Source organism: Neolamprologus brichardi, chromosome 11, assembly GCF_056152115.1.
Source record: "Neolamprologus brichardi isolate AB-2024 chromosome 11, ASM5615211v1, whole genome shotgun sequence".
NCBI lineage: Eukaryota > Metazoa > Chordata > Actinopteri > Cichliformes > Cichlidae > Neolamprologus > Neolamprologus brichardi.
The window spans coordinates 1676055-1702400 of NC_142114.1; the positions used below are offsets into that span (position 1 = coordinate 1676055).

Here is a 26346-nt window from a genome sequence, read left to right on the forward strand (position 1 = left end):
TTCGCTAACTTTATTACTAAAAGTTCATTTCAAGTAACAATATTTAAACAGATTTGTGCAAAGGAATTTTGTAAAGGCAAAAAATAATAGTACTTAAAAACATTCAGTAGATTTATTGTGAAATAACTTTTATGCGTTCAATAAGATTATTGCATTAATTATTTAAATTAATGCATTAATTGAAATACTGCAATATACCTTGTTTTTTTTGTTTTGTTTATTTGCTTGTTTTTAGTGTTTGAAATACGGCCAAAAGAATCTGCCAGTTAGAAACAACTGAATAGAACACTGAGCTAAGTGTCAATATCCTTTCTTGTGTTTTTTATATTAATGTTAATATCAGATTTTTGTAGTTTAGTGTCCAGAGGATTTGTGTGTGTGTGTGTGTTTGCGGAAGGCTGTGATGAACGCATATCTGGCAACCCGGGTCAGTCAGCGTGCAGGCAGGCAGGCAGCAAGCAAGCAGTATTGTGCCGGAGCAGCAGACTCCCCGCAGGGATTCCTAGGGTTACACACACTGCTGTTTAGATGGCTGACAGAAAGGAGTAAGTTGGTGAACGGTGCTGAAAACACTCTGAGATTATTCCGGCAAGTGTCTGGGTTCACTAACTACAACACAATGGAGGAAGAATTTCAAGACATTGATTCGTCGGGGAGATGGCAAAACCTTTACAATGTAAGTCGGGACACCGACCGGGCCTCTCTTGTTTCTATGACGATCGGTTGCTAACTAACTTAGCTAGCTAATTTGATAGCTATCAAGTTAGACACCACTTCGAGTTTTTGGTCACTTTTCGTCCACGCTTTTAATTGTGTAATTTTCTGCACTTCGCGACATGACTTCCAGGTTCTTTATACATATTGGAGTGCACTTGGTAAAGACGAATGAGTAACTAGCATTTCGCGCTAGCTGACTTCCGTAGCTGGAAAACGTGCATCGGCACGATCTTCACTTCGGTTAGCTAATGCTGGCTGACGCTAGCAGACGTCAGCCGCAGTTTCTGAGAACTCATCAGGACTTCCACAGAAAAGCGTGTTGTGTTTTACCACGCAGCACAGCATTTCGTTTATAATATCTCTGTTCCGGTTAAACTTTGGCTATGACCCTGTAATGTGCAGCTGCGAACTACAAAGATGCCATGTAACTAGAACTGTTTTTTTTTTACACAGTGTTAATAAATTAAGAAGAAATGAACGTGCACACTTTATACATATTTAGAAAATATTTTTAAAAAACCCTTTTAAAACTTTTTGACAGGGAGCGGGGGGAGGGGGGGGGGTATATAAAAAGTGCATGATAAGTAATTTCATGAAAGATCAAATTTCTGTCATGCTAACGTCAGGCTCCCAGTCCTACTGAGAATTAAAGTGGGGTTAAACAGAAATGAGAATACTAATACTTAATTTAATTTCTTACCCATTTTAAGGATAATGTCGTTAGCATGATAATATATTTAAACCAATAGTGGTCATTGTACATAATGATGCTTTTCAGTTCCATGTGTTATTGGTTTATCTCTGTCAGTTCATTTCTAATACAAGTCCCAAGCTTGACTAAATGGGGAGGTTTAAGGAAGTCAAATATGCAGACCAAGAATACAGCATCATGTCTTAGTACATCTATGCACTGAAACTGTACTTTGTGTACCACTAAAAATTACTTTTGCCACTAGTCTTATCCATGGTGCTGTAGCTCAGTGGCAGTGAGGGGACACGCCCCTGCTCACGACAGTATTCTTGGGAGTGTCAAAAATAATTTTTGTTCTCTTTTATTCTTTTCTTGTCTCCAGTAAAACTGATTATGTTCCCCAGAATGAAATAATAATAGAACTGTGCTCGCCCTTTGGCCTTGCCCATGCAGACTGTGTTGTAAAAGGAAAACAACAGCCTGAGGCATTGCAGTAGATTAAGTTTGACAAATGACAATGAAAACAAAGCAGACCAGTTGTGATTAATTGAGTACAAAGGATTGAGGACCTTTGATCTCTGTATGCTTTTTCTTTTAATGTCATTACTGGTCACCACTCCAGTAAAACTGGAGGCACATGAATTGAACAGGTTGTGTCACAGTTTCCTGTCGCTGTCAAAGCGATGCTTCTGAGTTCCTGTTTGGTTTCTCATCTGCAACAGGAGATCCGTAACCAAGCCAGTGAATATTCCTACAAAGTGGCAAAGCTTCCAGTGAATCGGAATCTGAACCGCTACAGAGATGTCAGCCCATGTGAGTGTTACGACAGTTAAGGCTCTCATTGATGATATGTGCTGCCGAGAATGACGTCGTCATAATTGTGATCTCTTGCTTGGTTTCAGACGATCACAGTCGGGTAAAACTTGAAAACTCTGAAAATGACTACATCAATGCAAGTTTAGTCGATGTGGAAGAAGCCCAAAGAGCTTACATTCTTTCTCAGGTATGTAGATTGTAGGACAAGCAGTGTACACTGAACTGTCTGCACGGATATCTGTTGAACACATCTGCGTGCCACTCAAAGGAAAATACACAGGATTTGAGTTTGGCATTTTGGTAGTTGTTGATGATCTCTGGATGTTATTTGTTTATGTGGATTTTCTACTTTTGCTTTGACAGGGCCCCTTGAGGAACACATGCGGCCATTTCTGGCTGATGATTTGGGAACAGAGTTGCAAAGCTGTTATAATGCTCAACAGAGTGATTGAAAAAGGATCTGTGAGTACACTGCAGCTAATTATTATGTTCTGAAGTCCCCCTGCTGTTTAGGTTAGTTTGAAAGTTTGAGGAGACATATCTTTATTAATAGATGTAGATACATTTGCTCATCCCAAAAGGTTTGAGATCCATTGTCTTTGTCATTCCTATTTCCACTGATGCTAAAATTCAGTTTAAAAGATGAAATAGAATCCAAGATACGTTTTATTGTGTTTTCTTTCTAGTGTACCCACTTTTATCTGGTAGACTAGAAAGGATTTCAGCCCTGTCTTGGAGTTTTCAAAAAGATGATCAGATCTACTATAAAATTTAATTGGCTTGTTTTTCGTGTTGTGCCATCTCTTCACCACGTTTCATGAAATTCACCGTGGTAGGTGTAATCATGCTGACAGACAGATTGAGATGCAAAGAATGTCACAATTTTGAAAAAATGAATTGAAATACTGAAGAGCTGCACATGTTTAAATTCGTTATGGATCAAAGCCTAATTGAGATATTTTGGGCAGGTATTATGACTCAAATTCCTTTACTTGACAATGGAAAAAGTTAATTTCCATACATTAAAAAAAAATCCAGTTTAAAATGTCTTTTTCTTGCTCTGTGGTGTTATACTTCATCAGAACTCTGTGTTTCACAAGATTGTCTTAAGCTCTGTGGTCATGTTTTAAGTTGTACTGTATGTAAAGTTTCAGTTCTGTTGTTTCCATTTATTTGAAACTTTAACCACAGTTCCAGGGAAGTTAATGATTACTTAGTTTCTTTTTGCATTTAGTTTTGAATGTGTTTTTTTGATTTTTAGTTTCACTTGTATTTGGTTTTCATGTTTCAGTTTAAGTTTTACTCTCTAAAAAGGTTTCATTTTCAGTGAGGTTTCATTGTTGTGTGCTTCGTTGTTTTTCTTTTGTTGTTGTTTTTTTTTAAGTTTCAGTAAACACTTTTTTTTCTCTCTCTCCACACTTTGGAGTTTAGTTGAGTTTAGTGTAGCTAACTATCATGGCCTTGGTGCCAAGAACAACCTATGGAAACTGGAAACAAGCTGTCAGGTACTTCGGTGTACAAGAACGTAATTAGTTGTGCTCTTCGTACACGGTTGATTTTCTGAATCGGAGAAATGGTGTACATATGCGCAACTGTACTCAGTATTTAAGTCAGAAGTTCTTCAAATGGCTCGAGGCACATGACAGCCTATCCATGAGTAACTGAATGTATTTGTCTCAACAGGAAAAGTGCGCGCAATACTGGCCTACCACCGAGGAGCTACAGATGTCTTTCACAGACACAGGGTTTGTTGTGAGGCTACTGTCAGAGGAGGACCAATCCTATTTCACAATCAGATTGCTGGAACTGCAAAATACAAAGGTGAGTATGCAAGGGCGCCTATTGGTTAATAGCATCTCTCTTGAGTTTCAGCATGGTTTTAAGCACTGCTTAACCAGTCTCTTACCATTTAAGTGTATTAGCATGTAGCTGAAAAAAGACTGTGATTTCAGAGTGTGTAATGTTTTCCTAGTGACAAATCAGCTAAGTCATGCAGAACTGTGTCTATACAATGCTCCAGTCTTGACCAAACATTATGCCTACCACAGACAGAGGAGTCGAGAGAGATCTATCACTTTCACTACACCACATGGCCTGACTTCGGTGTTCCAGAATCCCCTGCCTCCTTCCTCAACTTCCTCTTCAAGGTTCGGGAGTCTGGCTCGCTGGACCCGGAGCATGGGCCCTCAGTGGTGCACTGCAGCGCTGGGATTGGTCGCTCAGGAACCTTTGCCTTGGTGGATACCTGTCTAGTTTTGGTGAGAAGGGGAGTGGGGAAATGTCACTGAAAGCCTGCCACTGTTAAAGAGAATTCTTTCGCAAGAGGTTCTCATTACAATGACTACAGTCTGATGATGGTAAGATGAGGCGTTCATGCTCTGATTGTACTTGTGTGCTGATAACGTGCTTACTTAAGTCTGGAATTTTTTAACTGGAGCAGAGAAGAGGCCCTTAACTGATTATTTCTTGGGAAATGTTTCTCAGGAATAACTCCTAAATTACCACAATTCCACATGTATCTGCAACTATATGGAACTAAATTCCCAATTCTTATCATGTCTTGATGAGTTTTAAAGCTCTAAAAGCAAAAAAAAAGATGAATCTTATTTCACTAGAAGGTTTTGCAAATTTCCTGTGGCTGTTTGGCTTGTCTGTCGGCCTTGTTAAAATGATTTTTGTTTTGGCCAACTGTTAGGTTAACCAGACCTTAAGTGCTGTAGGTCTTTCATTATTGTTCAACACTACACCAAAAGTAAGTAGTGGGTTGATCAGAAGGAGATCTTCAGCCTCTTCTATGAATCAAACTCAGTATATGCAGGATGTCTCTCCATTATCTGATTTCAATTACCTAAAGATGGACAAGCAGGTTATCACCTGCAGGGTATTATCACCTTCATAAGTCAGCCCAGAATGACAAACTAACACAGGCAGAAAGCAACAACACTACAAAGCCGTGATGTGTGAGTGTGATAGGAAAAGCCCTGTGCAGTAGTGCAATAATAAAAGTGCTGCATGAATGTATATGCACTTTTAAGTGCTTTGGTCAGTAAGACTGGATAAGTGCTATATTAATAAAGTCTAGCCTAAAAGGAGCAAGGAGAAAGAAAGGTGGCTAGAATGCACATAGAGTTACCAGGATTACGGTATTGTATTAAGACATGGAAGAATTCTCTAATCTGCATAGGGTCAAAGGTATACATACACACAAATCTACTAATCCTAAAGATTCTGTAATATCTTTTAACTCTACAAGGCCAAGGGTTATAGGCTTCTTCTTAGTGATCATGATTGCAGACAACTGGCAGTTTCTCTTTGGCGTGATTAAAATGATTTGTTTGGCAGCACTCATTGGACTGACCTGAACAATGGGAAATTTCGGGGAACAGTGAAGCTCTAAGAAGGAGAATTGTAGATTTAGACAAATTGGGAAGGTCGTTTTGAGCCAAAAAATTGCAAATTTTAAGATCATCGGTTCAAACAGTTATGTAAGATCAAGTTGCTTGGATTTGTCACAACTTTTCCAAGAACTGCCATGAACTGGAAATTGCTGGAACACCAGCATCACTATCCACAGTGAAGTCAGTTTTACGGACTCATGGACTAAGAGGATGCTGCTCATGAAAGTAGCTCCTGCTTCAAATTCAACACCTTCAGCCTTCTGGAGAAAAGCTTTATGGGGGCTGGTTTTGGGTTAGGTTTTGGAAACTTAAGCAAGAATTCCTTCAGAGCCTTGCCCTGCTTTTTAAACCCCAAATAGAAAATTAAAACAATTAGTCTTCTGGCCCATCACCTCAAATAACCTTTGAATGTCACCCTGTGCATAAACAAGGCTATCTGTCAAATGTTTTGTGCTGCTCCTTCCTAATAAAGCAACAAGCAAAAACAGCCTCTTTGCTCTTGTGGCTTTTAAAAGTTGTACAACAATGGTGCTGTAAGAAAACATCAATCAGCCTTCATTGCTCCGAGCTCCACCTCAAAGGTTCCTGAACATTTAGAAAGTGTGGGTGACCTGTGCGCACCTCGGTGCCATGTTACCATGAACACCTTCATACTGTGGATAGAATCATGCCAGAGGAAAGTGAATCTGTCCCTGCTTGCGATGTTTTTACTGGTTAAATTGACCATTCTATACAGGCTTTTTATATACCCATTGTACGTTAGGAAATGATCACATTTATTCTATGTCAGATATTAATTAGAAACCCTAAAGTGTAAAGCTGTCACAATGTAGGAGACACAACGCACAAAAAAAACAAGTGAATTCTAGTGGGAGCTCTTTCTGTTCTCACTTCCTAGTCAGCTGGAAAGCACAGGTTTAAAGAGCCTGAAATTTCTGCCGGTTAATGTACGCGGTAAAAGCTCCCATAAATAAAAACAGATTTTGTACACATCGTTTTGCCCTGCGGTGTATTTAACTCACCTGTTAAATACGCAGTTTATGAGTTACGATTTGGAACAGCTAAAACATATTTCTTCCCAGCACTCGCATCTTAAGCAGCATCAGACTCTGAGACAGATTGGTAAGTTGTTTGGACATGCACCTTAAATCAAACCACTCCCTCACAGAAAGGTGACCTCGATTTTTCTCAAATGTAATACATCTTTTGAAACTTCTCAATATTACAGCTCATGACTTCCTAAAGGAAAACAAAGGTGTGATATCCTGTGCACCTGATGTGATTCTCTATTAAGCGGTTATTCCACAGTATTCCATAAATGGGAAAATCTGTTTTTGCAGATGGAGAAGAGGAAAAACCGGTCATCAGTGGACATACAAAAGGTGCTACTTGGCATGAGGGAATACCGCATGGGCCTGATCCAGACCCCTGACCAGCTCCGCTTTTCATACATGGCTGTCATTGAGGGAGCCAAGCTCATCCTGACAGACAACTCAGAAACACAGGTAGTCACAAGAATGATTGAAAGCTTGTAAAAGTCTGGCTCTAAATAAGCTTTTGTACCAACACCAGAGTTATCTGACTTTCAGTAACCACCCGAAGAGCAGTGTTACTCCAATAAAAGACAGAGGCATTGTTGTGGTTTCAAGCTTTGCTTTCAGTTTTGCTCAAAAGCTGGCATCAAACGCTGAAAAAGGTGGTAATGACTGATTTTGAATGTTTCTTTGACATTTTCTGGGAAAGTGAAGCTAATCATTTGAAAGCATTAAAGGGAAATGAGAAATTTTAAATGATATGTAGCACTTAGGTTGAGAAACATTGGCTTGTATATAAGTAAGTATATTAGAATCATTCTGTTTTACTCCAGAAAAGTGAAAATAAACATAGTAGTAAAGTTTAAGGTGACATGTGGACTCTCTTGGTTTTCTACCATCCTTTCACGGTCTGGTTAGCTTGGAAACGGATCTTGAATTGCATTCTTTAAGGCATTAAAGTCTTAAGTTTTCAACTGTACATGCTGAAACCTGCAAAAATCCTGTCTAAATGTTCTCTTGCTGCATCAACACAAAATTGCCTTCGACGCAAACCGCATAAAACACAACCTCACAATAAAATGATGTGATTACCAGAGTTTCAAGCCCTGCCAGCAGTAATTTTAAATGTTACAAACTTCCTAATTCCATTTCATTTTTTTGGAGTCTTTCTTCAGAGCCATCAGAAAGTGTCTAATTAAAGTGGTGTGTGGGTGCTTTCCCATAACAAAGAATAGGGCCTCTTTAATTTATAAGGTAACTGTCAAAATAATGGCCGACTCACTTGACAAACTAACTAGATCCTCACACTTGTTATGTAATGATTATACAGATGCTCTTTGATCATTTGCATCTTGCAGGTGCCCTTTCTTTACCAGAATTTTAGTTTTGCCACTTGCAAACTAAATGATGAGAATGTGAGGCAACATATTTAAAAATCAGGAATTTAAGCTTTTATTTTGGAAAAGGATCACTATTCTCTTCCTCTCTGTCATAAGCTGACAGTACACTGAAATTTTCCTTCTTGGTTGTCTCTGCATGTCATCCTCTTTGTTAGAACAAGCTGACACAGCTGTCCAGAGATGACCTGGAGCCAGATCTACCCCCTCCACCACCTCCACCTAGACCTCACCTTAACGACAGCAGACCCAACGGACCCCACCTAGAGTCTCAGGCCCCCTCAGGAGACGGGCTTGCAGGAGAGCCAGACGAAGCCCAAGATCACAATAAGGCAGAAATTTCTGGGCAGTAAGTAACAGAACTGAAGTTTGGCAGATTAAAAATTAAGCGTTGAAGTCTGTTGTTGTTTCCATCCATGCGCTGGGATTCAGTTTATCTTTTTGAGCACATAGAAATCAGGTTTCACCCTTTTATTTGCCCATCTTTGTAGTAAAGCTTTGGTACAGCAGTGACACAATGTGTGGGGATTCAAGTGAGCATTACCCTGTTGTTTATTGTTGGACTGCTGTACACTCTCTGTCTGTTTCAGGGTCCGAAAGCGACACCGTGAGGAAAGGATTGCCAGCACAGCACAGAGGGTCCAACAAATGAAACAGAGACTGACAGAGTCTGAGAGGAAACAGGAGAAGTGGCAGTACTGGAGACCCATCCTGTTCAATGTCGGCGCCGGCGCCGGGGCTGTCTTGGCCATGGGCCTGCTGTACTGGATGTATTCCCAGTGAAGCACTGCGGGTCACTTAAAACTGACTCCTATTTTGCACCGGTACCTGAGATTAGGTACTTCTTCTCGACGTAGACTTAGACAGTAATATGTGCAGAATTGAGGGTATTTATTTCTCAAGGTCAAAATGCGGGAGCGCTAGATCAAACGAGCGTCTGTATATTTTTCATGTAAGATCGAAACAAAAAAATAGTAACATCTCAGGATCTCGGTGCCAGCACGATCATTTAATTTCCTTTCCTTCTTGTCACTGCTCATGAATGTACTGTATCATAGCAAAAATGGCTTTGCAGAAACTTACTAAAGGTGCAGTACAAAGAGAAATATATAGTGACAGGTTTATTTTTACATTCTTTATTTGTAATAGTCAGATATGTGTCAATCAACACGTTTTACATTTCGCATTTCAGAATGACTTGTGTTGACTTGTTCATCCTACTGTAGACTTGTAGGAAAACTCCAGAGCCAAGATTCAGCTGTAGGATTTTACTTTTCTTTAGTTTTAATGTAATATAATGAAATGCATGCGTTCTGCGGTTTTCCAGACCACCACTTGTTCTTCCATTCACATTTAGCAGGGCATCCCAACACGGCCAGAAGAATATTTTTGTCTGAGTTGACACTTCATAGGGAGCTTCCTTGCCAATGTTTCAGACTCGGCTAGAGTGGTCATTTTCTGTTATGTGCACACTTTTTTTTTTGCCTGCCTTTGTTAGCTGCCACATGGATCATAAACGTTGCCCCTTAGCAAGTTATTTACCCACTGGATGGGTTGGTCTGTGTATGTTCAGGTGATCACGCTGTTTTTGTTTTTTTTGTTGTTGTTTATTTTAAGAAACCAAAGCCTGTTTTTAGGAAGATAACAGTCAGACAAGCTCCTGATGATGACCCCTCGCATACTCCCCTCATGTCGAATGTATATTCTGTTGAATCTCTCTGTCATAACTGACACCTGTATTACAAAATGATGCTAGTACCGTTCTACATTCTGTCCGTGTTTTGAACCCACATGATCGCCGATTCGGTTTTCAATTGACTGGGACCAATCCAAAGCTACAATAGTGCAATTTAGAAGCTGAAGGAGAGCACCTTGGAATAAATTTAGAAGAGAGCGATGTCCTTGTGGGGTGGTTGATAAAGCTTTTAATGTGCCTTGAAATGTGTTAAATGCGGAAAGGAGGCAGAAAAAGTGCGCTCCCAGAATGTTTTTTTTTTTTTTTTTTTTGGGTGTGTGTGATCAGTACAGAAAATTGTCGTGTCGCACATAATGTGAGTAACATGTTTGCACTGCAATGACCAGATTAGAGGTGGTGTACAGTAACATGCGTCTGAGTTGATTGAACATTGAATGTGTCTTTAGCATGTATCGACTCCTAAAGTGAAATTTTTGATTGGCTACCGTAGAACATGGCTTTTATTTTATTATTATTGTTATTTTCTTATTTAACAATAATATAGTGTAACATTCCATTCATTTATTGTTTTCTGTGTACAGTTTTCAGGGGAGTTTTGTACACTGTTGAGCTGCAGTGTGGAACATGACAGAAGACTTTTGATGAGAAAAATGACAAAACCACAACAAAAACATTAAATACTTCATAAAAAATAAAATATTCTTTTTTTTTCTTTTCTTTTTTTTTATAAACAAAACTTTGCTTGCCTGTTCTTTAATTCTGTATCCGTAAAGCAGCTTACCCACAGCTCTTCCCATCCCACCCACTTTCTGTGCTGTTACTCATAATTTCATTCTGACCATGAGCTAAATCAATGCAGACAGACTGGAGACCTCTCACTGTGGATTCCAGGAATTGATTCAATATTTCAAGAAGAGGCCATGCTCACATTGACTGCTGTAGTAATTTCATTTTCTCTTGTCTGGGACTGTGTGTGTTTTGTGTGTGGTTTGTGTTGAATGTATTTTGTGCCTTTGCACTTATTTCAGCTTGTCTGTATGATGTTGGCTCGATCTCTTCTTTGTCGTTATATCGTACAGCTCCTCCTAATTCTGGTCGTTTTAGAAGTCGCCACAGTGAATCATCTGCCTCCGTCTCACACTGTCTAGCATCCTGCTCTGTCACACCAATCCTCTGCATCTCCTCCTTCCGTACACCCATGAACCTCCTCGGAGATCTTCTGCTCTAGCTTCCTTTTTGTCTGTGCCACCATCTCAAAGAGACAATATATAAACCTCACTTTCAGTGTTGTTGCTGTCCTTTCACCGCTGATGACATTTATCTTCTACCCTGCCTGCACTCTGTTCCTCACCTCTCCTCTGCACTGTATTTTCACTCTCTCTACTACGATACGGTCATCTTTCCACCCGTTTCCCTCTCATTCGCACTTTTATTTTGTGTTACTCCTGTTGACTTTAATCCTCTACAGTGCATACCACTACCTCTGTGGGCTCTGGTCCACCTGCTTCCCAATCACACTACAGATCAGTGTCATCTGCAAACATCATAATCCGTGTAGACTCCTGCCTGACCTCAACTGTCAATATATGCCCATCGCCACTGCAAACAAGAAGGGGCACAGAGCAGATACTTGATCGTTTGTAACTCCTACTGCTTGCATCACCACTGTCTCATTGTCCTCATACATGTCCTGCACTACACACACACTTCTCTGGCCCTCTCGACTTCCTCATACAGTACCACAGTTCCTCTCTTGGCGCTGTTTCTCTGGATCCACAAAGGCACAGTGAAGCTCCTTCTGACCTCTATACTTCTCAATGATTACTCTTTAACATAACATCACATCTGTAGTGCTCTTTCCCTGCATGAGGCCATACTGATGCTTGCTGATCATCACCTATATTAACTTAGCTTCAGCAACTCTTTCCCATATCTTCATGGTAATGGCCCCATCAGCTTTATCCCTCTGTAGTTACTACAGCTCTACACATCACCCTTGTTCTTGTGTTAAGCAATCTGGTTAAAAAGTCCACTTTCTCCTAGACATCTCCATACCTCCACAGGTATGGTGTCCAACTGCCTTTCCACTCTGCATCCCCTTACAGCTGCCCTCCCATCCTCCTTACCAATCCTTGGCTCTTCCTGATTCACTGTCCTCCATCCATCCTCCTTTCTCTCTCATTTTCTTCATTCATCTGCTCATCAAAGTACTCCTTCAGTCTTCTCAACTCCATTTCTTCACTTGTTAGCATATTTCTAAATCTGTCCTGAATCACTCTAACCTGCTACACATGCTTCCCAGCTCGATCTCTCTGCCTAGCCAATCGGTCGTTTTGTCATCCATTAGTATTCAGTCTCACATACAACTTAAAACCTTACAGGCCCAACTCCTCTTTGTACATCTGTTTTCTTCACCTTTCTTCATCCATTGAAGCCCCCTCCCGAGTGACACTCTCTACTCATTAACAGAATTTAAACAATAGGTCAAGAAATAATGCAACCATATTCACCATAACTTTACTTTTCTTAAAACATTTAATTTGATTGATTTTTTTTTTTTTACAGAGATTTTGCTCCCTGCTAGGATAATTATAAGTACTTAGAAACGTACGGGTCATTTAATCTTACAAAGTTGCATTTAAATGTTTATTCCTTTGTCGAAAGCAGGTTATGCACACCGAATATACACGATATACATACTTTGATCCATTTATGTCATGTCTTGGTAAGAAAGCGATACCACATGAAAAAGCTACACATAAGAAATAGCTATAATTTAAACTACAATTCAAGGGTCTTTCTCATGTCGTCGCAATTCGTGATGCGATTGGGGTACGTAAAAATATCCCTGAATAAAATGGGGAATAATTGGTGAGCAAAAATAACTAAAACTACAATAAATATACCACCAAAAATACTTATATCGTGGTTTATATGTCGATTCTTATAAATCCAGTAACTTTAGAGCAAAATTGTCGAGGTATTGATTTTTTCCGGAGTATGGTGTCGGGCATCAGCGGAGAAACCTTCCCGCTCGCTTTTCCGCCACTGTTTAAACTGGCAGTTGTTGCTGTCAGAAAAGAAAATTTCTGCGAATAATGGCGGATCCGTACAACGTTCCATTATAGCTCATATAAGAAGAAACGGCGTTATTTAATGTTTCTACCACTACCCATGTCTAAGTCTGGCTAGTTAGCTTAGCCTAAAAAGCACAAATAATAGCAATAATGTCGCTGCCTCCAGAGAAAGCTTCCGAGCTGAAGCAAATCATTCACAACCATCTGCTCAAGGTGAGGAAACTATATAGATTTTATGGCAATTCGTGTTGTACACAGTGTACAGTTGAATGCTGAAGTCCTTAAGTAGCATACAAATACACGGGTATTTTTCATGAAGGGGGGAAGCTAGCTGTTTATAGTGGGCAAATAGATTTTTTTTTAATGTCATAAATGGCTATTTCCTTGCATTTGCACATCACAGAGAAATCACATATTATCACCTAGTTGGTAAGATTGGCTGCACCATTTCTTTATACAGTATTATTTAAAGCACCGTAGGGAACCCCTGCTGTTTTCCTGTCAATATGAGCTACCTGTCAAGCCTCTATAAGCAGATAAAGTACAAATTCACACAGCACACAAGACCAATTTCGATCCTATATTTTCGATCGTACATTTATTGCTGATTTGAATGAAAATTGATTTTAAAAAAGTAAATGGAAAAAAGTAATGAATGAGAAAATATTTCGCATCAATAATGCACCGAATAGACGGTACTTATAGGTCTACTGATATAAAACATTTCCTGATGGGTTTGCCTTCATATTCACACTTCCCAAAGTCAGAGCTTAAATGGGAAAGGACTGTTTTTAGAGGATGTTTAGAAAGCACAAACACATTTTTTAAGTAGGTGAAGGAATTTTGTTCTTCTGTTTGTCAGATGGATATCCATGGGAAGATCCGAGAGGTGCTGGCTGAGACTGTGAGGGATGATGAAGGCCCAGCACGTCGGTCTCTGTCTGAGGCAGATTTCCTGCGTGCTCTGCAGCGCAGAGGCATCATAGATGATATGATGAAAGATCTTCACTTTACTCAGGTTGCCCAGCTTTTTGGATGCAGTTTCAGACCTATTTTCCCGATTGGTTTTTAATATAGACGTATTTTTCATTCCATCCATTCAAAAATTGAACATTTACAATGTATTGATCCCCTTGATAGCTACGTTTTACTTTCAAAGTTTGCCTTCAGTATGGATTAAACATATCTGTAATCCAGTGTGTCAGTTCTGTCCCATCTTTTCTGACTGTTCTGTCGTGTCGTTTTGGCGTGGTAGGAAGCCGGCACAGAAGCAGAAACAGGATCGCCTACAAAACCTGCTGCTCACTTTGTCGATAAAGATATCACTCATCTGAAAAAAAGTAAGAAACATTATTTGCAAACCAAGCAAATAATAATGTGACGCATAGACTGTTTTGCATAATATTATTCCTCTTCTGCTTTTCTCTTCTCAGCCAATATCGACCCATCAAGGCGATGTCTGTATCTCCAGGTGCTTGGAGGCAAAGCCTTTTTGGAGCATCTCCAGGAGCCGGATCCCTTACCTGGTCAGGTGTGTTCTACCTTCACACTCTACCTGCACTTCCGCAACCAGAGGTTTCGATCAAAGCCAGTGCCCTGTGCCTGTGAACCTGACCTCAAGGAGGGCTTCCTGTTAGAAATCCACAGAGACGGTATAGGTGTGTGTTAACCACCACTGTTTGTGTCACAAATACTGTTCTTATTGTATTACTTAATAAACCATCTATGTACAGAGTATAATTTTACAATTTTTGTATTCCAGGGGAAAGTGGTAAGATGGCAGATGCGACCTCCATGCTGTCAATGTGTGACCCAGTGCACTTTGTGCTGATAAAAACAGACACCTCCAGTGAAACAATGCTTGTCTCATCCTACTTCCTGGACTGGAGAACTGTCCTAAGCTCGCCCAGTAGCAAGACCTGCTTTGCTGTAGAGCTGATGGGAGTTGGTGAGCAACAAACTCTCTCTGCACAAAGAGTTTCTAATGAAGGGTTCTTTTGATTTTATTTTTGAAAAACACAAGCAGAAGTCAAAAAATCATGCTGGATATCTAGCTGTATAGACCGGTTAATGTGTTGGTTGGAAATGAAAATGATCAACCTACAAAGTGCTGAATTCAAAGACACTCCCACAATAAAAGTGAAAAAATGATGCGGCAGTGCTCTGGGGTGAGGTGCTCTATTGGATTTAGTTGAGCGGAGGGGCCAGTCAGTGGTATAAATTCCTTCGTCCTCCAGCCTGCATGCTCTCACCCCATGAGGCTGGGGATTGTGTTGCACCAGGCGGAATCCATGACCCACTGTGGGTCATGGATCATCAGTCTGACACTGGGTCCAGTGATTTCATCCTGATATCTAATGGCAGTCAGGGTTCCGTTGCCTAGCCTGTAGAGGTCTGTGAAGATATGCCTCCCCTGACCATCACTCACTGACCACCAAACCAGTCATGCCGAATTATGTTACAGGTAGTATCATTCTCCAAACCCCTTTGCATCTGTCACATGTACTCAGGGTGAACCTGGTGTCATCTGTGAAAAACACAGGGGCCATTAGTGACCTGCTAAAGATAATTTTGTAGTTCTGGAGTGCTCATCCTGTTCCTCCTTGCATAAAGGAGCAGATACCGTCATGCTGATGGGTTAAGGATCTAAGGATGTCCAGCTGTCTTAGAGTAACTGCCTGTGTCCTGGAATGTCTTCCGTGCTCTTGAGACTATGCTGGGAGACACAGAAATCCTGGCAGGGGTTATTGATGTGCCATTCTTGAGGAGTTGGACTAACTGCAACCTCTGTAGGGTCCAGGTATCACCTCGTGCAGCAGTGACACTGACACTAACCAAAGCAAAACCAGTGAATAACAGTCAAAAAAAGATGAGGAGGGAAAACATGTCAGTGGATTATACCTGTAAAATTATTCCTATTTTGGGGGTTGTCTCACTGCTGCCCCTCCAGTGCACCTGTTAATTTCAGTAGCGTCAAAGCATCTGAAACTAATGAACAATCTCCTCTGCTACTTAACTGACAACATCAATATCCTGAAGGTTGAACTCACTTGATGCTATACTAATTAAAACGTTCTTGTAATTTTTTGAGTAGTTTATAATGGAGCGTAGGCTATATAATTGCAATTACATAGGATATAGTAAGGGTGGGACATAATATCAGTATGGTAACATTCTGTTGTTCCTCCTGTGATACATTACCCTTAGACTTGGACTCAAAATTCAATGTCTGCAGACACCCCAATTACTGATCTGCCAGTCTGACTTCTCAGAGTCACTCCTTCATGGCTCGCTGTAGTGGAGCTATGATGGGGAAAAAGAATAATACAGTGTAAAAGTGGCAGAGAGCTAAATCAATGCAATGACACATTTTAAAATTGAATAATGGTGGTGGTACACCTACAGAAACACGATTTGCATGGGGTCAATATTTAAAAGGGTCTTAGAAACTGCCCCCTATTCCTGCGTCTCATGGGGCACAGTTGCACAGAATAAGCGTGGTCTGTTGTGCATTCATGTAATGATATCCGTGTTTTCCAGTAATAATAATCTGATGTTACTATTGCCACTTAGTAACTTTTTAAGACAGCAGAGTTTTTAACTGAATGCTTCATTTATTTAATCATGCTTCAAGATTTGAGTCTTTAGATGGATTTTATGACTAGGTCTCTGCTGTGCGGGAACACAAGCCCTCCAGAATTAGCACCCCAAGTACTGTCCTAATGTGTATATATAAGCCAGTGTAGTTTGTGTAGCACTCATGCTGAAAGAAAGGTCTGGAAACACAAAAACCTTTGGAAAACTTGAAGAACATTTGATTGGTAATGTCTGATAAGTTTACTTTTCTTAAAACATTTAATTTGATTGGGTTTTTTTACAGAAATCTCGCTCCCTACTGGGATAAGTATAAGTACTTAGAAACGTACGGGTCATTTAATCTTACATTTAATGATAAAACTTTGACTTTACAAATTACAAATCTGGCAATTTTGCTTTTTTCTTGTTTTTCTGGCCACATCTTTCAGTAAAGAGTGTGTTTGTCACCAGGAAGTGAATCCAAAGTCCCGGCTGGTGTTTTGACGGTCAGCCTGGAGCTCTACCCTCCTCTCCCAGAGATTCTGAGTGCTGACATCATCAGCACACAGGTCAGCATCTATTTATTCCTCTGTTTCATTATTCATAAATCAATCTCCGTGAATTACCAGTGACTCATTACAACAGAATCCCATTAATGCTTTTTAAGAATCAGTCGTCCTCAGAGTGGAGATAAAGAGGCTGTAAAAGAAACATCACAGCCTTTGTTGTGAGGGAGTGATGTCACTGTGTTTTTCATTTAGCAATCACTGGAGAGGCAGAGGGCGGCCGAGAAGGAGAGGCTCTTCTTGGTTTATGCCAAACAGTGGTGGAGGGAGTTCCTGGAGATCCGTCTGTCAAATCAGACCAAGCTGGTCAAGATTTTTGCACAGGTTTATCTATCGTATTGACACCCCCACCCCGCACATTTTCATCACTTCATTGGTTGATTTGTGTTTTTAAAAGGAAGCATCTGTGCTCATTCTATTAACATCAAAACCAGTTCACCAAATATTTCATGTCACCTTCTTGGCCTTTCCTTTCCTCTGGGTGTGTGTCTGCACACTCTGCAGGATGAGAATGGCGTCAACAGGCCAGTTTGCTCCTACGTACGTGTCCTCCGGGCGGGCCGCCTCCTGGAGAGCCCTCGGCAGGCGGCCCGCTTCGTCAGCCTTCTAGCCCACGAGAAGGCTCCGGTGGTGGGAGGAGGAGGCAAGCAGGAGCAGTGGTGCACATTAATGGCTTTCCTGTGTCGAGGGAAGGTAAGGAGAGGTTCTCGGCCACTTGGCAGCCTCAGAGTAGGAATGATTCATTTTCCAAGACGGTGCATCCTCTGTACTGTTAGATCTCTTATTGTCACAGATCAAAACAATGGCAGATAATTACATCTGTTACCAAAGTTCCAGTAAACTGATATGTTACTTTTTTCTTATCTGCCACTCACTGGGACTGTACTCAGATCTCATGAAGTAGAAAAGCCATTAAACACTAAATAAATCCTGGGATGTGATGCGACAAGTCAAGCGAGACAGTTCCTAAAGTTCTAGCTGTACTATTATGTTTTGGGCTTTAGTTAATGTTTACTCCAAGTTATCTTCAAGCAAGTCCAAGGCAAAGTCTAGATCTAAAAACAGTGCGCCACCATGCAAACGATGGTATCACTCGGCTGCTATTCAAGAGCTTGCTGATGCAAACACAGACTGTGTTTCAGCTGATAAAAATGACAAATGAATGCTTCAAAAGGGGATGCATTGTATCATGTAAATCACATACTGATGCATCAAAATGTCAGACTTCTTTTTCAGCACAGTGAAGCAAATCACGAGTTCACATATCTTTGGCAGGACAGGTTTTTATCCACAACATAGCAGCTGATAATGTCCTGCATCCGTCTGTTAAATTGAGACCTCCAAAAAAACAAACAGTATAGCTCTGCTGTGACGATGTTAAGTAGAAAGCAATCGGCTGAAAAGGAAGGGGAACAACAGTGGAGCTCACTGTAAGGCCTGATTTTAGGCTTGTGTGAGGAACCTCTTCATAACCCACAAAGTGGATGATGTTGTGCAGGTGCATTATGTGTTTTATATGCGTTGTCCTCTCGCTGTATTTCATATGCAGTCCCAGCCGATAGAAACAAATAAAACGTTGGGAATTTTTTCTCTTCTGGGTCCTCACTCTTTTTTTGTGGTCAGTGTAGTTGGTGTAAATCTATTTGCCCCTCATGTTATTCCCTCATGTCCCCTTCCATAGTTTCAACAGCGTCCCTTTAGGAATTTGCTGACATTTGTGGGTTCCTTTGTTGATGCTATGATTATTAGTCCTTATACTGACGGGATGATCTTTATTTTTCTCACTGACAAATCCAAGAGGTGCAGTGAAAAAGTAGCTTGAAATGTACAGGAGGATTTAACGGTACTGAGCAGGCCGATCATAGTTGTCAGGCTGCGACAGCCCGATGTGTAGTTGCGTTTCTAGGAAAGTGGATGTCAGGTTAAGGCGTAAGGTTTCAGAGGGGTTTTGCCCTTACGACATAGCTGCTGCTTAGATTTCCCACTGAAGCATAAATTCTAGTAAAGGAGATGATCAGTGATGAAAAAGGCACATAGACATTGTCTTGGATAATTTTGCACTGTTTTTCACACTGTTCCACTTCACTACAAAATATCTTAGTATATTAGGAGTTTTGTCCTAATGCAGTGGTTCCCAAACTTTTTTCGCTGGGCCCCCCTTTGTTTTACAGAAAAATGTTTGCGCCCCCCCCCCCCCCCCCCTCGCACGTGCGCACACACACACGCACGCACTAACACATCCTCCAACCACACACACCCATATTTTGCTCAATTGCGGTTTATTTCACACCTCAAACATTTAGTAAACAATTAAGCAAAAACAAGTAATCTAAGAAAATAAACTGCTAACTAATTTACACTACGTCCACACCTACACGGGTATTTTTGAAAACGTAGCTGTTTCGTCCACACATAAACGGCGAAAATGGAGATTTTTTAAAACTAATTTTTTGCGTTTACGTGTGGACGAGGAATAGAGTTCATGTGCTTTTTTTCACGTCAGCTGTGCGCCACGTTATTGTTTACATGAGAGGAATTGCAGAATGGCAGATAGTCAGATTAACAGTATTTTGTCTCTATCTTCAGGTTTTACACGCTTACATATAAACACGCAGTTACTGTCTATTTAGAAAGGCAGAGGCGTCACGGTGTGATTATTTTACATGTAGTTGTTTTTTTCCTGTGTAATAATATTCAACATTGCTATCAATACATTTTTCAAAAAAAAATGCCTCTCTGTGCAAAATGGGTTTAAAAACATAAACAACTGTGGGATACTGTTTGTCCGTGATTTAGACAGGGGGAACAAATCCTGGCAGGATCAGCCTGATGTTATTTGTATTCTGCTGTAACTTTACTGTATAAAGAGCAAACATCTCCAACATGTCAGGAGTAGTTAGTCATTACAACAAGTGTTTGTGAACTAAAAATCAAGAATGTGGGCTACTGTTTGTCCGTGATTTGAACAGCCCAGCGTGTGCTCCCGACAAAGGGAAAACCAATTCTGCAGGGGAGACCTACCTCGGCACTTGTGCAGGTGAAACCAAAGGGAAGATATGCTTCGCTATATTTTCTAGTCTTTGGCTTAGAATGAAGTTGATTTGGAAACATATTCAGCGATGCTTCATCTCCTGCTTTGCGTTTGTGTAGGCGCCCCATGCTAGCAGCGTTGTTTTTTTGTTTGTTTTTTTCCCCGCAGAGCCTTTTTGCCCCCCCTGCAATGGCTCTGCGCCCCCCCTAGGGGGCGGGCCCCACACTTTGGGAAGGTCTGTCCTAATGCATGGTATGGTGGTTAGCACTGTTGCCCCACAGCAAGACGGTTCTGAGTTTGAATCCACGATCAATGGATCCTTTCTGTGTGCAGTTTGCATTTTCTCCCTGCAACTATGTGGGGACTCGGGCTTCTAGTTAGTGGTGTTAGGGTAATTGGTGATTGTTTGGATGGTTGTCTCTGGGTTAGACTGGCGACATGATAAGTGGAAAAAGATTGATGGACTTGTGGGACAGCAATAGTACCAAACCAAACATAAACATTTGTGTTGTTCCAAATGTTTTTGACACTTTCACCTTGTGGCTTTTGAAGCTAGTTAAGTAAAATACAAGTATTAAATTAAGGAGCTGGATTGAGCACTTTCAAGTGAATAGAATTAATACAGTTGCACGCACACGCGCACACACACACACAAACAACCTAGCCTCACATGATCTCAGTCATCTTCCTCAGGCTACACTGTAGATTTTCAGTGAAGTCACAGGTTTGCGTTGTGTTGGCCCCTAAAAGTAAAGTTTTGTTCCACAATCACAGAGCTTGATTTGGCCACGTTTACGCTAACCGCATTTCCGAGTAAGGCTGACTGTGTGGTTTCTGAGAAAGAAGGATTTGTGCACAGTTGACTGACTGCTGCATTCTCATTTCTCGACTAGATAGCGGGGAATTTCCCAGACCACCACAGGATAAATGTTCCCTGCCTCTTCTCTGTGTGAGCGGCTGGCAAGACAGACACAACACAACTCTCACAAAGTGGCCCTTGTCAGCTGTGATTTATGAGTTTCATTTGAGGGAAAATTAATTTAGCCTCATCAGTCCTGCTCAGCCTGTTCCGATGCTGCCGTCCATATTAGCACTTCTGGGGAACATCTATCATTCTGACTTGCCCGTAGCCCGAGCCAGCACGCAGCAGCAACAGTCCCCAGCTCAACCCAGGCTTCTTTACAGGAAAACTTGTACGAATGAAACAAGAGTTGCTTACTGTCATGGACAATTTAATGACTCCAGAGCTTATTTCCTCTCCAGGAGGCTTCTTGTTTGAATTGGGTACTTCTGAGAAAGGCTAACAGTGCAGCGAGAACAAGATATTGTGTTTTGTTTGAAGAGACTCTTGTACTGACATGAGGAATTAGGCAAGGTCGGTGTGAAAACAGAATTCTGTCTGCTTAAATATCAGCATAAAATTAGCCACATGCAGCCAATGTGAGTTTAGGCCACACCTACACTTGTTCCAGCAGAGTGTAAATGCTGGTGGGAATGAAGAAACCAAGCTATCACCGAGCTGAATTTAAATGCATAACAAGGACTTTACAAAGCTGTAATCAAGTTGGCTGCCAGAGACGCTCGTGAGATTAGCTTCAATGAACGGGAGTTTGTGGGACTTGGATTGGACTAAATAACAAAGATAATTATTTGAAATGTCTTTTAGATTAATAAAATAAACAAAAATGCATTTCATGATCCTTTTTACCAACTCCTATATGCCCAACATGCTCCACCTCTTTGTTTTTTCTTCTCTAAGTTATCTCCCAAAAATCTGAAGCATTCTGTCAGTGGATCCTGACATCATCATGATGTGCTGTTAACCTGAAACAGGAACTACAAGAGGCTCTGAATGTGTCGTTAAATCGAAGCAGGAACTTGCATGGCAATAAATTCCCTGCAGCTGCTCGCATCATGTGGGAAATTTAAATGGCAACAAATACAAAAACAGAAAAATCTTAAGAAAAACAGTCATAAATAAAAAAATATTTATTTTCTTCTTCTATGAAAACAAAAAGATTCAAGAAGAATTAGATATTATAATATGTTGGAATCAAAGCTTCAATGATTTGGAATTAAATTAGTATTGTTTGGGTTTAAAGCCACAATATTTTTATAGCTTTAATGTTTTAAAATCAAGTCTTAAGGTTGTTTGACAAAATAGTTAAAATATGTTGAGAATAAAGCTGAAAGGTTGCAAGGTTTTAAAGGGAAAGGTTTTAATATTTTAAGAGTAAAGGTACATTTTTGGGAATAAAATTAATGTTACGATACTCTGAGAAAACAGTTGTAACATCTCAGATTTAAAGCAGTAAAATGTTGTTCATAATACTTCGAGATTAAAGCTTAAATCTTTAATCTCACTGGCTTTCTGTGATTTCAACTACATCTCATGATCTTCTGAGAGGGGAGCGCGCTGGAGGCTCTTTGTTTTGAGAAGTCACAACAGGATTAAAAGTACTGCCAATAACTCTGCCTTAGACATATGACCTAACTGAACCAGACGACAAAAATGAACATTTCTCTTAAAACACAACAAACAACGGACTAATGTGATGAAGATATTTAGTTCACTTTAAACTACCCAACAAATCCCAGCATAACCCTCTGTCCTCCACAGGGGGACTGTGAGGATCACGCCACCCTGCTGTGCAGCCTCCAGCTGGGTTTTGGCATGGATGCATACGTGTGCGTGGGCACCAAAGCCAAAGGAGTGCCACATGCCTGGGTCCTGACCCGTGGTACTGACGGGAGCATCACTTTCTGGGAAAGCCTGACAGCGCACAGGTCTGTTTTTTTTGTTAATATAGTTAACAAATAAGCAAAGTAACTCACCCCCTTTCACGAGACCTTTGAAGGTCAGATTTAAACAGGACTTTTCTCAAAGGAAGTACAGCATAATTAACTATCAGGAAATGAAATTAGTTACTTTGGAGAGGATACCACTCTGTTATAAAAAAGGAAAAGGTTGTCTTCTCTTCTCGGTATCCCCTTTAACTATAACCAGACACAGTCTGAGTTACAGAGAGCTTTTTGTGTTTGCCTCACTAACTTCATTAAACGGTCTTTGTGCGTTAGTCAGCAGGATCTCCTGGAATCCCATGAGTGGATTCTATGAAAGTTGGTGGCCAGGCTTTGAGCCAAGGAACAATTGATTACATTTTAGTGTTTCTTAAGCTCTTCCTCATCATGAAGCACTGGCCTAATGGAGCGTGTTTTTCATTAGTTTGAATATCTGAGCTTAATATGATGTGAATTAAAGGATATATGAAGGACAAGGACATATGAACAATTTGTCACATTTATTTTACGTTATTTAAGAATCATGTGCATCTTAAATGGGGCGACCGTGGCACTGGGGGTTGGGAAGCGCATCTATAACTGGAAGGTCGCCGGTTCGATCCCCGGGCTCTCTGTCCTGGTTGTTGTGTCCTTGGGCAAGACACTTTACCCTACCAGAGGGGCCGATGGCGCGATATGGCAGCCTCGCTTCTGTCAGTCTGCCCCAGGGCAGCTGTGGCCTCCACCAGCGTGTGAATGTGAGAGTGAATGAATAATGGAATTGTAAAGCGCTTTGGGTGCCTTGAAAAGCGCTATATAAATCCAATCCATTATTATAAATATGAGAAGGTCAAGGAAGCTGCCTAAAATTTAAAAAAGAGAACAGACCAGACATTTCTCACTGAGTAATATTAGTGTTTTGTTTCATTTCGTAATACTTTTCTTTGCATTTCTTGTGTGTGATCAGATACCTCCACCGTCCTATAGATCCAGATGCTCCACCTCTGGCTCCCCAGCCTAAACCTTCCTACCCGTACCGCACTGTGGGATGTGTCTTCAACCACCAGACCTTCCTTGCCAACTGTCAGCCCTCTGACGCTGTGGAGCTCTGTGTATTTGACTTCCAGGTAATATAATGCACATCCGTTTTGGAGGTATGGCTGGAGGATAGCCATATTATATTGCTTTCCATGCTCCATTGTTGTATTTATTAATAAGACAATTACTGTAGCGATTAAAGAGTGCCAGAGAAATATCATTACGCTATTCACATTTGTTTCGTTGGCAGGTGTTGTCTTAACGGTTCACATTTGGCAAATGAGCCTCAATATGAAAATCCTGCCGCAATATCAGATTGGCCAACGTAGAAAACCTAATCAAATAAGTACTGGTGATTTTAAGGCAGACAGAGGGCAAAGGTAGCCTGGAGCAGGGTCCTGTGGGCACAGAGCTCGCTGGAAGATTGCCATCTTCAATCAACAGAACAGGAGCCAGTTTGCGGGGAAGGAAATTGAATCTGTAACAGTTTCATTCATCAGCAACTCCCATTCTGTCACGCTGGCCTAAAGCAAAGCACCCAGTGGACAATGTAGTGGGTCTGTGTGAATGAGATTATCAGCTAAATGCCTCTTTTTCTTCCCCCTACCTGATTTTCTTCAGAATCAGTCACGGTGGAAAGCAATGAGTGAAGAGGCTCTGAAGTCTGTTTGTGCTCCAGGCTCCACCACCTCTCTGCCCCCTCTGCCTCCGCTCTGCTCCCCGTCTCTGGATCCGGCTGCAGCCAGCAACCAGCTGGAGCTGGAGATGCGCTACCTGGTATCTGAGCATAGGAAGGTAAAACACAGTGATGTTGGATGGTGGTAAACTCACCTGCACTCTAGAAAGAGGCCTGATTAGAGCACTGAGACAGATGAGAACACTGATAATTCTTTGAAACATCAAAATATGAATAAGTCATGATGTGTGTTATTTAAACATCACTTATATTTACGCTGAATAGATGAAAACAAAAATGCCAGATGACCATTATAACCTTATTTCACCTTTAGTATATAAGTGAACCATACCTTTGCTGTGTAGTTGACTGTAGTGTAACAGTTACTGAGGAATGTATCCACTCTGTGGGGTGCTCTCCTCCAGGACCTGGATCTTGCGACAGTGTGGGACGACCACCTGTCCTACCTGCTGTCCTCAGCTCTGTCAGCCTATGAGCTGGAACGCTGCACCGGTGTCTCCTGCGGCAACGAGGAGTTCCAGGACGCCGTGAGGAGGGCCGTGCCAGACGGACACACTTTCAAAGGCTTCCCTATACACTTTCTTCACCGTAACGCTCGTCGGGCCTTTGCCACCTGCCTCAGGTAATATACGACTAAACTAAATGTTAAAATATCACAACTAGAGAACAAAGCTGTATGAAAACGTCAATGACTTTTGAAAGGTTGCCAGTGATTATGTGGCCTCGAAGCCCAAACTTTTGCACAGTACTTCAGGCTCATCTTTACCTGTGGCTCTCCTGTAAGAGGGTGTAAGAGACTGAAGTGCTGCACACAGACCAACAAACATGTTAATGTCTATGTTCTAATAGTGTCGGTATTGAGTAATAAATGATGCGCACACCATCTACTCTAAAGCATGATGGGAAATAGCCTCAAAATAAAAAGTGACCCTGTCTTTTCCACAACATATACTGTAACAGTTTCACATGTTATACCTCCTGCCAGAGCTGAGAACACGAATGTGATCACAAAAATAATAGACTCAAAAGTCATGCCATTACTTCCTGCCTCTGTCGTAGACAGGTTTCTAGATAACCTGCGCACATTCACCAACACTCAGCCTTCAGTTTTGTCCCTTTGTCACAAACAATCCAGAATATTAAACTGGTTTTATTCCCTGAATATTTTTCTCACACGTTATTGCTCTGAATGTCTTATTTTTCATGCAGGTCCCCCTTCTGTGAGGAGATAGTGTGTTGTCGTGGCGATCACGTGAGGCTGGCTGTCCGCGTTCGGGTGTTCGTTTATCCCGAGAACGCGTGCGCAGTGTGGATCATGTTTGCCTGTAAATACCGTTCTGTACTCTGACCAGCAGATGGATGGCGCCCAGGAAACCCCGGCCTGTGTTGCGCTTTGACCCCACACTGGATTTTAGGACACCACAGGGACACACCGGGACTCACAATGAGACTAAATTGATATTAAGCTCCACTATTGCACAGACATGTTTGTGGCTCTGCTTTGATGGTCGGGCCTTTATTTTGTAGTGGACTCATTTGTACAGACATTTACATTATTTATTTTTGCAAATAAACCCAACTTTGCTTATCCTGCTGTGCATTTTTTTTACATGCTTTATTAAAGACGTTTAAACCTGTGTCTCAAACACAAACAGGCTTGTTTTACTGCAGTTGCATGAAGGATTTAAATAATACAGAATTACCTGCTTTGACAGAGCCTTCATTTACAGCAATCTCATTTAATCAAAAATAATGAGATACTGAGGGAACGATATGGTCACAATTGCTCCAAGATTGTAAGAACTAAACTAAATGAAACAGTACAGTATAT

At 41.0% G+C, this 26346-nt stretch overlaps 2 protein-coding genes across 2 annotated transcripts; both read left to right on the plus strand.

Annotated features, from left to right (window-relative positions):
• The first annotated feature begins 264 nt into the window (after window positions 1-264).
• Window positions 265-10455, plus strand: ptpn2a (protein tyrosine phosphatase non-receptor type 2a). The gene is made up of 9 exons (XM_006795987.3): window positions 265-676; window positions 2131-2221; window positions 2311-2411; window positions 2588-2686; window positions 3908-4045; window positions 4273-4482; window positions 6963-7127; window positions 8212-8402; window positions 8644-10455. The coding sequence occupies exons 1-9, from the start codon at window positions 404-406 to the stop codon at window positions 8834-8836; spliced, it is 1461 nt and encodes a 486-aa protein (XP_006796050.2). The 5' UTR covers window positions 265-403; the 3' UTR covers window positions 8837-10455.
• Window positions 10456-12792: 2337 nt separating this feature from the next.
• Window positions 12793-26103, plus strand: cep76 (centrosomal protein 76). The gene is made up of 13 exons (XM_087847941.1): window positions 12793-13039; window positions 13689-13844; window positions 14082-14166; window positions 14260-14484; window positions 14589-14774; window positions 16874-16971; window positions 17164-17292; window positions 17473-17661; window positions 22620-22786; window positions 23748-23907; window positions 24440-24613; window positions 24920-25137; window positions 25725-26103. Exons 1-13 carry the CDS (start codon window positions 12977-12979, stop codon window positions 25861-25863), a joined length of 1989 nt encoding a protein of 662 aa, XP_087704067.1. The 5' UTR covers window positions 12793-12976; the 3' UTR covers window positions 25864-26103.
• Window positions 26104-26346: the final 243 nt, after the last annotated feature.